The sequence below is a fragment of the Temnothorax curvispinosus genome, unplaced genomic scaffold, assembly GCF_003070985.1.
Source record: "Temnothorax curvispinosus isolate PA1 unplaced genomic scaffold, ASM307098v1 QBEX01010285.1, whole genome shotgun sequence".
Lineage (NCBI taxonomy): Eukaryota > Metazoa > Arthropoda > Insecta > Hymenoptera > Formicidae > Temnothorax > Temnothorax curvispinosus.
The window spans coordinates 39,203-53,066 of record NW_020220065.1 but is presented as its reverse complement, the minus strand read 5'-3'; the positions used below and the strand labels follow the sequence as shown (position 1 = coordinate 53,066).

At 31.8% G+C, this 13,864-nt stretch overlaps 1 protein-coding gene across 1 annotated transcript; it reads left to right on the top strand.

Annotated features, from left to right (window-relative positions):
• The first annotated feature begins 901 nt into the window (after nucleotides 1-901).
• Nucleotides 902-4,369, top strand: LOC112459991. The gene is made up of 6 exons (XM_025024393.1): nucleotides 902-991; nucleotides 2,843-3,100; nucleotides 3,214-3,334; nucleotides 3,436-3,898; nucleotides 4,073-4,257; nucleotides 4,365-4,369. The coding sequence occupies exons 2-6, from the start codon at nucleotides 2,852-2,854 to the stop codon at nucleotides 4,367-4,369; spliced, it is 1,023 nt and encodes a 340-aa protein (XP_024880161.1). The 5' UTR covers nucleotides 902-991; nucleotides 2,843-2,851.
• Nucleotides 4,370-13,864: the final 9,495 nt, after the last annotated feature.

The following is a 13,864-nucleotide window of genomic DNA, read 5'->3' as shown; positions in this document are numbered from 1 at the left end:
GGATTACTTTTTTAATAATTAATAAGTAAAGAAATAATTATTTTTTTTTTAATTAATAAGTAATGCATTATTTTTTAATTTGAATTTTCATTACTTTGATTGGTCCATATGCATTGTGTGCATAAAGAAATAGACCAATCCGTTTCTTTATGCATATGGTTATGCACCTATGCAAGTTTGTCTGGATAGACCTTAAAAGTGACTATAAGCATACTAAAGGTCTATCCAGACAAACTTGCATAGGTGCATAACCATATGCATAAAGAAACGGATTGGTCTATTTCCTTATGCACATGCATATGGACCAATCAATTCTCTTATGCTTATGTTTATGCGCTATGCAAGTTTGTCTGGATTGACCTTAACAGGCTACGAACGGATTATCCAACCAATGTACTTACTACATAAAACAGTTTTTACTTTTTTGATCGATATATTGAGTTTTGATGTTTAATATAAATGTAAAATAATAGCTATTTTTAATTGGTCGGAAAAATTTTTAACACTTCAACACTTTTAACACTTTTTCTAAACATCATAAAAGAAACAACAAAACGGTATTTTATTTATGATGACTTTTTCGATAAGATCAAAAAGTATCTTTTATACATATATATTTTTGCCTTGTCAAATAGATAACTTAAGAAAGACATCTTTCTCGTTATTTTTTGTGCTATATATTGTCTGGGTAATTTTCCCAGTAGAAAACGCTATCTGCATCTGCTTGCGTCCTTCCATATTCCCCCTCCCCTCTAGCTAGTCTTTTCCTTTGCTTTCCAGTAATTTACCTGAATCTCTAGGTTTGGATGTAACACTATTTCACATGTAGGTCCTTGTATTTCGTGGGAGTTGGCAATCTAGTATATAATATAGATGTGGACTCACATAGCCATAGAAGTGTGCGCTCACTAACCGCATGTTCCAACATTTTTTCTCTTTCATGATTTTTTGTGTTATACGGAAAAAATAAAATCTGCTTTCTTGATAAACAGTAAGTAGTATGAAAATCGACAGAAATTAGTTTTTCTGATTAATTTTTCGGTTCAGTTCCGAGTTAAATTTCCGCTAATTCTCTTTATTCTATGTGATCCTTAGTGTTAGTGTTAGATCGCTATATATCCTAGCTATCAAACAATGAGATATAAGATACATTAAATAAGTAAAAAAATACAATTTGAAAAATTTTAGTCAAAAGTGTAATTGTAAATGTAGCGAACGTAAGCAACTTAAATTTTGCAATTTTTTTTTGTATTGATGCACGTGCACGCGTGTATGTTCTACTACCACGAATGTTCTACTACCACGTGGTGGAAAACACTATGACGTGTATCGGAAAGTAAGATAAAAGATATTTTCAAAGAAAGATAAACACGATTCGGAAAATCTTAAGCCCGTTCTATAACAGCCGTAAGGCTATGCGGTAATAAGATGCAAGCAGTAAAAAATTGACCAACTACAATCGATTATTCTTGGATTGTAAGAATCTTATTAGTCAATAGCTTACTGCTTACGTCTTACATATACTCTTACGGTTATTGTAAAATGGACCTTAGCCATTTAGAATTAAGCGTTAAGTGTGGCAAATGTGAACAATCTAAATTTTGCAATTTTTTGTTTTTTTTCGTGCTCTTGTACGTGTGTGCCACGTGGTGGTAGAAGAACACAGAGCTCCCGGTACTTTAAATTTAAATAAAAACATTTTTCTATATTAACAAAATTTAAGAAAACGTTATTTTCTTTAAAATAATTAGTTATTAATAATAATATACAACACACATATGCAGACTATGTAATAATGTCAGTACTAGCAATATAAATGGAAGCAAGATAAACTTAGATTATGTAACCTTTACGCTATAATTATAAATATATTATATTATAATGTATTTTAGCATAGGGGAGACAGAAGCCAATTCGATTTTTTCAAAGGCAATTTTCAACAATTAATTAAAATTTTCAAGCAAATTCAATGGTACACATTTAAAGAGTGTTCCTTCAGGTACAAAATTGTTTAAGGAAGTTTTACTATATGTCACTTAGTTTTGCCCCCAGGAAAGAGAAAGTGATGCAAAGACAAATTTTTAAATTGAAAAATGCCGGAGCAAACTCGACACTTTGCCTGATCGACACAATTTGATCTGAAACTTATTTTTTATTGTCTAAAACTGAAAATACATTGCATGTTTATCATGTATTTGAAAAGTACAAAAATTCGGAATTAAGTAAAACAGTCATTGGGAATAATAAGAACAAAATTTGTTGAACTGTCATTATTTTCATCTAAACTCATGTCTGAAAAACAATTTATGCAAGTAAATTCGCGATCGGACGTGCACACACATTTGTCATGAGCCATATGGCTGCATGACAAGCATCGTTTGTTATTGGGAGCCAATAAAACGGCATGGTGTCGACTTTACCCCGAACCTCGTTTTTCACTTTTGTCACTCCAAAAACATGAAGATTTTGAAAATATGCAAAAACTATTATCGGATTCGTATAGAGCATCAAATTTCTCATCAAAATCACTTACATATAGGTTCGCAAGAGTAAGCTTCGATAAAAAAGTAGAAATTTTAGAAAGATCAGAAAAATTACTTTTCACCATCAAAAACGCTTATATCGCGCTAAAAATTACACCATAACTCAGAATTTCACCAAATTCTATTGATAATACTGGCACATAAAGACGCATTTAGAGTAAGAAAGGCAAGTTTCTACGATAGATTTAAATAGGCAAAAAGCCTATAGTGTCAAGTTTACCTTGGTGTCGAGTTTACCCCGGTCTCCCCTATACTAAAAAAAAAAATTATTATTCTCTATATATCTGGTCTCCTTTTAGAGAGAAAATATGACAACCCACAATCAATCTTCATATTGCGAAAGTTGTAGTCGATATCCCTATGTCGGCAGAGTATCCATAGGAGAAAAGGAAAGTGTTGACTTCATCTATCAATTTGTGACGAAAAGATTTGTTACCACGAACTACCGGAATCTTAGCGTATTCCATACTGCCCCTGACATAATTGGGCCACCAAAATTTTTAAACTATGGAGAACTGTTTCATCCATCATGTTCTTTTGGAGGAAAATATGTCGAAGTATGTGTATTTCCTGGTATTAACTATTATTGTCCTGCACAAAATAATCGCTATCTACAAATTTATGTTACAAGATTTTCTGCTATTTGACACATTTCGATTTTCTATTATAGAGGAAAGATGGTATCGATATTTCAATATCTCCGTGGCAATACATAGATTCCGTGAGAAGTGTTATTAATCGTTATGCCGCATCCTGTTATTCAAGGCAGGGGAATGATGATGAGTATATTGGTATATAATACTTTTGAATTGACAAATACCTCTATAAGATATTGTTAAAGAAGTTATATATCTGTTGAAAAGAGAGTATAATTATATTTTATATTTTGAAGATATCGAGTTTCATGAAGCCGTATATCCAATCAGAGTCTGTATTTCCGAAATATATAATCCTGGAGGAGTAACTGAAATTTGGGCTCAAGATTCTATAAATAATCAGTGGTTTCAATTGTGGGAAAAGTCGCCTCAGATTGTACCCCCGACAGCAAGATTATTCTCTCCGCCCTTATCACACCCATGTAACTTTAAAACCAAAATGCTCAGGCTAATATTTAAACAGTGTAGTTCACCTGCCTCTTATTCAAAGCTAGATGCTGTGTTGCTTATTGGTTCATCAGATTTGATCCTTTCTAAAAATCCTAACGAGAGTTTAAGTAATCTGTTAAAAAGAATTAACAGCATGTACACTCCACAATATAAGGAAGTTTATAATTTAACAGCAGATTTAAAAAGTGCACACTTGGATATAGTTCATCTGCAAAGAAATTTTTCTGAATATTGTGTTATTTATAAAAGGTATAATAATCGTTGATGTTAAGTATAATATTTAATATTTATTTTTTTAATAGTAAAAATTAATTTGTTCTGATGTTATTTATAAAAGGTATTACTATCGTACATTTTAGGGTATATTTAAATTCTTTTTTTCTGTTAATAATAAAAATCAATTTGTTCCGATGATATTTGTAGCGAAATAAGAAGGATTAATTATAAAAGTAATTTGAAGCACAAAAAGGCATCTCAGGAGGTAATCCCAGGTTATGTGCAACTTTTTGGACAGAAATACTCGCGTCATATTTTACTAAAAAGTTATTCAAATTATGCCAAGCGTATGAAACTTTTTTCGGATGAACCCAAGGAGCTATCACGTTGCAGTTTGTCTGTTCTTCCTGTAAAGTATTATAATAAAAGTCTATTTTTCATAATAATATTTATTGTGATATCATTTCGTGTATTAAAGTTTTATATTTTGTCTTTGCAGAATGAAATACTACTAAAGATATTAAAAAACATGGATTTGATGACGTTATGCTTCATGAAATATGTAAATAAACGCTTCAATAATTTAATACAAGACCCTGAACTCTATACGTGTTTAAACATGCAACTTATAACTCGCAACGAGAGTATGCACACTATATTTCGTTACTTTTCAACTAAATGTAATTATTTGCGACAGTTAGATCTTACAGAATGCAACTTTCGTGTGCATGATTTCATAAACTTTCTTGATAATTGCGGCAGACGTTTAACGCACTTGAGATTAAGTAACTGCAAATCTGTTAACAGTCCTGTTTTATTTAAAATTTCAGAGATATGCAAAAATTTAAAAGGTATATATCTATATGTATGTATACTATATATGTATAATTGTCAAAATTACGGGTATAAATTGCATATATCAAAACATATTTTTTTTTTTTTTTTAGAATTGGATCTAAGTCGTTGTTCTCGTATAGACGACAAAGCATTTTCGTATCTTGAGAGACTAAATGGTTTGGAGCATTTAAGGCTTTGTAAAACACATATAAAAACTCAATATCTTTGCAAAATACTGCAAAAAAATCAACGGATGCGTGAATTACATTTCTCAACTAGAGGTGCGCTTATAAACATAGACACAGTTTTAATGGAGTTAAGAAATTCGTGTCACAACTTAGAAGTAATATTTTTACCGGCTCTTTATCATCTTACATCGCAGGGTTTGAACGCCCTCGCTGACTGTAAAAATTTACGAAAAGTGACATTTCCCCAGTAAGTATGTCTTTTAATTTTCTTGTAAAATACATGTTACTGTTATTTTTATCGAAATTTGTGTGTTTGCTTTTCTTGCATCTCAAATATCTTGAAAAAGTTGCATTAATTTTCTCTTTGCGATTGAAATATTGTGATAATTATATGATTTTTGTTGCAGATTCCCACGCTCAATCACTGATAATAGCTTGGACAGATTACTTTCTTCCTGTCAATGTCTGGAAGAAATTTGTCTGCAGATTATTGTCCTTACTGACCGCATTTTGAAATTGCTAGCGCAGTGCAAAAATTTGAAAAAGTTATATTTTTTAAAGGTAAATTATGAAGAACCTGACAAATATTCCGTCATTTTCGAACAATGTCCTAAACTGCAAGAATTTTACTTTGTATTGTGTAAAATTAGCGATGACTTAGTTAATGAATGGAAGGAAAGATATCCGCATGTGTCCGTCTATACGTATTATTAAGATCACTCGTTATTGAGATCTCAAAATCTCGGGTACTCGCAACTCGTGCGTTCGCATAAATGAGTCACGGTGCGTCTCGCTCTGCGCGTATACTTGGCGCGAGACACTGCCGTGTCTCTTGATCTCAAAATTTCAGGTACTTATATATATATATTATTATACAACTCGTCCGTTCGCGTAAAGATACACGGGGCGGTCTCGCGCTGCGCCTGTACTTGGTGCGAGACACTACCGTGTCACTTAATATTAAAAAATATTAAAACAATTTTGAACAAAATTTTATATATAAAAAAACAAAGCTCAAAGGATTAAAAATTAATTAAAATATTAGGAGCGTAAAGTCATAACAAGATGTCCGTGTTAATAGTTATATATTATAGTTAAAATTTACAGACGTTTCAATCCTTTATGGGACCATCTTCAGTGTTTAATACATTTTTGGTAAATTCGATTGCAGAGTTACAATATTAACGTATAAGTTATGTTGTGAGTGTACGGCACTGTAAAAAGTATATAAAAATTTTGGGCCTATTTATAGTCAAACAAAGTAAAAATATATAAAGGTATAAAAATATATAAAAATTTTAAGTCTATTTATTATAGTCAAACAAAGATATAAATCTATATCTATAAAGGAAGATGTCCTGACTTATTCACTCACTGACTCATCAACGCCCAGCCCAAACCCCTGAACCGAATTTTTACCAAAAGTATATGAAATAGGGGTAGAATTTTCCGGGGAGTGCCACTATGTGTATAGTTTTTTGTTACCGATTTTCTGGAAACCGATTTTTTTAATTATTCCTATTTTTCGGGAAATAATTGATTAAATCTCAAAGAATTATAGATCAAACAGGGGTAGAATTTTCCGAGGAGTGCTATAAAATGTATAAATTTTCGTTACCGATCTTTTTGGAAGCTGGTACCGAAATTTTTTTAATTTTTCGGGAATTTATTGACCGAATTTTAAAAAATTGTACATGAAGTAGGGGTAGAATATATTTTACGGGGAGCGCTATGATGTGTATAGTTTTTGTTACCAATCTTTTTGGAAACCGGTTTTTTTAATTTTTCTAATTTTTCGGGACATAATTGATTTAATCTCAAAGAATTATACATGAAGTAGGGGTAGAATTTCCCGGGAAATGCTATAAAGTGTACTATTTTTTGTTACCAATTTGTTTGGAAACCGGTTCCGAATGATCGCATCTCAAAGAATTGTACATACAAAGTAGGGGTAGAATTTCCCGGGGAGTGCTATAAAGTACATAATTTTTCGTTACCGATCTTTTTGGGAATCGGTATCAGAAGTTTTTCGAATTTTTCGGAAAATAATTGATCGAATTATAAAGAATTGTATATAAAACAGGGGTAGAATTTTCCGGGAAGTGCTTAAACTGTATAGTTTTTCGTTACCGATCTTTTTGGGAACCGGTATCTTTTTGGAAATTGGTTACGAAATTTTTCCAATTTTTTAGGAAATAATTGAGTGAATCTCAAATTGTATGCGACAGAATTGAACTTCAGTCGATAAAAAAGTAATATTTTTCAATTTATAGTATTTGAGAAAGAGAGAGAGAGACTATTTGCGTGTCTTATTACATATGTCCTCCGGGTAACCAGCTAGTATATATATATAAAGATTTTAAGTCTATTTATAGTCAAACGAAGCAAGAGATCAACCTAAGTACGTACGTGTATGTATTTTTCTTATGCCGTGAGCCATAGCAAACATTTATAGATAAAATATGTGACAAACTATTCAACCACGAGAGCACGTTACCACATATTATATAGACAGAAGGGAAATGAAAGGGGGAATGGAGAAAGGTGGGGACAAAATAGAACTAAAGGGGAGGGAACAAATTCAGGACAATCTCTCATGTAACGAGTTAAATACATCTAAGATAAGATCGACATTCTGGTGGAGCGGGCATGATAAAGGTACATGGAATGGTAATATTTGGATCGCTTTTTTTTTCGATGTCATGCAACGTCACGTCGGCAATGATTAGTGATGGGGGAGATCTACACCTTTCTTCATTCCCCCTTTCATTTCCCTTCTATCTATACAATATACGGTACCGTTCTCTCGTGGTCGAACAGAGTGTCATATATTTTATCTATAAATGTTCGCTATGGCTCACGGCATAATTAAGAAAAATACATATACGTACGTACTTAGGTTAATCGCTTACTTCGTCTAACTATAAATAGATTTAAAATCTTTATATATTTTTTTATATCTTTGTTTGACTATAAATAGACTTAAAATATTTATATACTTTTTACAGTGCCGTCCACTCACAACATAACTTATGCGTTAATATTGTAACTCTGCGATCGAATTTACCGACAAATGTATTAGACACTGAATGGTCCCATAAAGAACTGAAACGTCTGTAGATTTTAACTATAATATATTAATACGGACATTATGTTATTGCTCTACGCTCCTAATATTTTAATTGAAAATTTTATATATAATTAAAAGTTTAATTTTCTTTTTGATTCAGAGCATTGATCTGTCGACTTCTATTCGATCATCTTCTAATATAATCTAAATGCTCATGTAACATTTACCTCACACATTGCTATCATCTATCGCAATTCATCTATCTTAATCCCGATAAACATTGTCGAATGGCATTCAAATCGGACACAGCAATCTACAGTTAAATTTAATAATCAACACAAATTTTTTTTTAATTTTAATGAAAAGATTAATTATATGTATATATATGTATATATATATATACATATATATATATATATACATATAATATATATGGGGCATTCCACGCCAATTCGCAAGGAGTCAAACTTCGACCTTTTTATTTTTGATGGCCGCTCGTTTTTTAACAGGTCTTTACGAGTGTTAGACCCCTGTTAAATCGTTTCTATAATAAATGTAGCGTTTCCGAAATAGAGCCTGCGCAAAATGAGGACTGCAAAATTTTCAATGAATTTTTTCGCCTATTAGACAACGTCTAAGAAAAAAATTCATTGAACATAAAATACGCTATTTAGATCATAGTTTAAAAAAAAAATTATCCCAAATTTTTATAATAATGATGTTAAACTAATAAAGTAAAAAAACACACAAAAATTTGAATATCTCAAAAACCCCATTTTTTATTTTTTTGAAATTTATAGGGAATATTCTAGGGAGTATTAGAAGAATTTTAAGACTAGTTGGAAGTTGCGCAGAATTTTTGGGATTTTTAAATAAATTTTTTTGTGAGGCAGTAGTAATATTTGACTCACAAAAGTGTAGTTAAAAACGCGTTTCAGACAATTCTGAATCAATTTAGATATACTTTTTTACTAAAGCATGATGAAGATCTCGGCATAGCACACGACAATTGCGATGAACAGTGTGGGAAAGACGAAAAAAATAGATTTATGAGGAAGTTTAATTCAATAAGTACATTTGTTTAAGAACATTTGTTTATTATTTTGTGCTCAGTATAATCATTCGAAAAGGAGTAATCTTTAACAATTAATTTATAATTTTTGGTATGACTTGGTATGACGCAGTGGACACATTGAGTCTGAGGTATTCTTTTTGTTTGATCGTACCGACCTGTCAAAAATTCGCGGCGATTTCAAGTATTGGGACAAAAAAAATTATGGAATTGCCGTCGAATATTATATCTCAAAAAAAGATCTTACAAAATCATAAAATTAAAGATTATTTATCGTATTCAAAGAGAAAATTCGAATAAGTAATATTGATTTTTATATAATTGCTATAACGTTGTAAAAATTTAAAATAAAATAGGTCGTTATACTCACCCGACCTCCTCGCACTTTTTAACTTCCCTTTCCTCGGGTAATGGTTCGCTAAGAACAGTAAAATTGATGTTTGGACTCATAGTTTCAGCCAACATGGAGCGCAAATTATCTCTTTGTAGGAGATGTGTCACTTCATTAATCCAAAATTCTAAAATTACGAAACTATTTTGTACTTATTTATGCTGCACGATTTCTAAATAATATACAATTTTTCTCGTTTATTATAATTGATATCATATTTGAAAACGCGTCTTTTTATTAGCGGTCAAGAAAATATTTACTTTTTACATAAAAAAAGAGATATACTTTTCTTATAATTGGGTAGATCATTTCTTGACCGCCCGTTTTTTGGTTTCTCCACAGAGACAGTCTCCATATCTTCGCCGCGATTCCCGAGGAAAGAATATTCTACGTAAAACAAATGTATCTCATTATCCTGCATGACGCCACTCTCGTCCAAAAACTGCATGCTCACTATTTCTATAATTATTGCATCCTTTTCGTGGCGCTGAAAAGGACGTGTACAAATCAAAACTGCGTTAAATTACTTTACGAACAATATCATGTACATTATAAAGTTATTTTTAGTGAAAATTATAATTAATATTTCTAGATATACTTCTCTATCAGAAACGTGCTGATGTACAATGCGTTAACTCATATACATATTATTAAGACGCTGCTGATCGTAAAGTACGACGGTTTTCTTCATTCTTGATCAGGATTGGCTTGCAAAATATTGGGTAACTACTCAGGGTGGAGTGCGAATCGACATGAAACTTATTAATCGCACCGTAAACGTGACTCTCACGAAATTGTCGCCTCTTTCCGCTCATAAAGGTTTGCTGGATCCCGTTTGGAACCTGACCGGATACGCGCCGTTCGCAATGGGTCGACCGTTTTCCTTGCTCGTCATATTATTGACAATCGCACGAAGTCTCTAGCGATGTTTACAGGTAGGATACGCGACCGAGTAAATTAATTCCTTTTGAGAGATGTTACACGCGAAGAACTGGTCAAAAATTAAAAAAAAAAAGATCTACGATGATGGGTGCGTGCAGAGTGTGCCAGGGTATCGACACAATAGTAGGTGTTTGGTCGATCGCTTGATCATCACCCGCAGGATTGCAGAGAGTTTCAGATAGCTACAAATATCTATAATGATATATTTCGCCGGACTAGATTGTCGTCAGAAATGAAAAAGCAACACCGAGAGATCGTGCGATTGTTTCAGAAAGGTAATAGGGACAACAGAAACGCCACCGAGATCTTGACGAATAATTCAGTACAACAAAATAGCACGCTGCAATAGCAAAATAACACACTGCATCAATATAAAGTAGAAAAGAAAAAGATTTAGATCAACACAATCGAAAAATTCAGCGCTTCTTGCCGAAAATATAAAATCTCTTGCAGCAATAATATATATAATGTCAAGAAAATGCGAACTTTGTGTTTCTTTAAAGATTAATAAATATGTATTAATATATATGACATTATAACGTAATTTAATATTCTGCAAAAAAAGATATTTTAAACGAACAAAAAAGATATGTGTCTCCTTATTTTATGTGCATACATACATTTATGTAAAAGAAGTTTCAACCGATTTAAAAAATACGAGGTCATTTCTCGTCCGATTTGACGTGGAATTGCTTACGTACAATGGAGGACTAAAAAGTTGTTGAGTTTCGGAGATTCCATTTATATTTAATAACTAGTTATTATGTCGGCAATTAATTTAACAATTTTTTTAACATTTTAATATATTTGACATCTCGTTTGTCTGCTCTTATAATAAATCACTGCGTAAGCCGTTTGCATTGGCTCATTGACTTCAAATGACATGCGTTCCAAAACTGACTACTAACGGGCTACGAGCGGATTATCTTACAAGCGCCACTATAAAACTAAATAAAACCGTTTTTACTTCTTCAATGGATATATTGAATTCCGATGTTTGATGTTTAAAATATAAAATAATAATGTAAAATTAATAAGTATCTTTGATTAGCCGGAAAGATATTTTTAACACGTTTTTTTGTTTTTATTGAAAAACACCATTAAAGAGACGGCGAAACGGTATCTTTTTTTTTATGATGACTTTCTCAATAAAAGTGAAATTTCATGGGCAGCAGATCGTACTGATTCGCTACAAAATAGAGAAGTTCTAAAAACTCGAGAACTTCTCTATTTTGCAGCCAATCAGTACGATCTGCTGTTGCTGTTCACTGCCCATGAAATTTCACCTTAAGACTTTCACACATCTTAAACATATTTTTCTTATTGTTAGTGTTATATGTTGTCTGTGTAGTTTTTCCAGTAGAAAACGCTATACGTAACTATATATACCTGCTTGCATCCTTCAAAATCCCCACCCTTTAGCTAGTCTTTCTTTTGCTTTCCAGTAATTTACCTGAATTCTATGGGGTTTGGACTTAACACTTTTTAGGTCCATGTATTTCGTGAGAGTTGGCAGTCTAGTATATAATATAGCTGTAGACTCATATAGAAGTGGTGTGCGCCACAGAACATATACTAAGGTGTGCGCTCACTAACCACGTGTTCCAACATTTTTTCTCTTTTGTGATTTTTTCAATTTATACAGAAAATTTTAAATCTGCCTAGCTGATAAACAGTAAGTAGTATAAAAATCGACAGAAATAAGTTTTTCTGATTAATTTTTTGGTTCAGTTCCGAGTTAAATTTCCGGATAATTTTCTTTATTTACTGTGTGATCCTTAATTAGTTCAACTTATTGTTAGATCGCTATATAACCTAGCTGTATCGAACAATGAGATATAAGATATATTAAATAAATAAGAAAATACATTTTAAAAAATTTTAGTCACTTATTAGAAGCGTGAGCGTGAATGTAGCGAACGTAAGCAATTAAAATTTTGCACTTTTCTTTTATTGGTGCTCGTGCACGCGGTGCGTGTATGCCGTACATATGTTCTACTACAGTATAGTGTTCCACATGATGGAACACTACCACGTGGTGGAATACACTGTAACGTATATCGGAAAATGAGATAAAAGATACCTTTTTTTTAACCCTCCGTGCGCCTGGTTTGGTCTGAGAGACCCACTAAATGTGCTTTTAAAAAAATAACTTCGTAATCGGGAACGTTGACGGCCTAAATGCTGCACTGTTTACATGTCGTGCTCGGACCATTTTTATAATTTTATGAAAACATAAACTAAATAATACACATACTTTCGATAAAAATTTGATATTATGATTATACCAAGATATACTTATTTTCAAACTTTTGAGTTTGTCAGACCCACCAGGCGTACGGAAGGTTAATTAAGTAAGATAAAAAATACATTTCGGAAAATCCTAAACCCATTTTACAATAGCTATAAGAGCTCTAAATCTGACTAACTGCATTCGATTATTATTAAATTGTAAGAGTCTTATTAGTCAATAATTTACTGCTTACGTCTTATTAGGGGAGACCGGGGCTAGAAGTCACGTGAATAAGTTGTCACAATATATCTCACTTAATAGATTGAGTAGAATATTCTTCTTTATAGTGTAGGTTGCTTCTATCGTGTTAGTCGGGTGTACAAAATAGCTCGTTTCAAAAACATCGCATGTGATATTTACGAGCACTTTTAAAAAATTGGAGGTTGTGAGTAAATTTTTCTTGTCTCTATTTTTATTGTTCCGTTGGTTTTTGGAATTACTAGTCGTAATTTCTTTTTGGTCATAAGAAATATTATAGTTTTAGATAAGTTTTCCTGTATTTAGCTAACCGTCATTGCAACATAGTTTATAAATATAATCTTTTTTGTTCAAAATGACCGTTCAGGGTAAGTTGTCTCAAATAAGATGGGATTCAAAGTTTATGAGAATTATTATTCTTTTATTTACTCAAAGTTTATGAAAGTATTACAAAGTTTATTGAGAATTATATTACAAAGTTTATGAAAATTATTAAATTTTCATTTAATTCACACTGCAATATATTATTAAGACCAAACACTGGTACTAACTTTAATAAAATATTAAAACAGAAAATATTTGTCGTATATTTCCTCTGATACATGTTTCCTCTGACATGAAAGATACATGACAATCAATCCAGAGTCATGTGACAACCAACCCTGGGTATGGGATAAGTTGTCACATTTGCGCGGTTTTGCTTAGAATTAAATAACTTTTTTGTGTATATAAGTATATATAAGTTTAATTTTTTTTCTTACACCTAAAGGATGTAGCCACTATAAAGTAGTATATAATATTATAAAATATTGCTAATATTTTCTTAAAATTCAGTATTTCAAAAATGTGACAACTAGCCCCGGTCTCTCCTATACTAAAAAAGAAAAGATTATAATTATCCCTATTTTTTGTCTCCTTTTAGAGAGAAAATATGACAACCCACAATCAATCTTTATATTGCGAGAGTTGTAGTCAATATCCTTATGTCGGCAGAGTATCCGTAGGAGA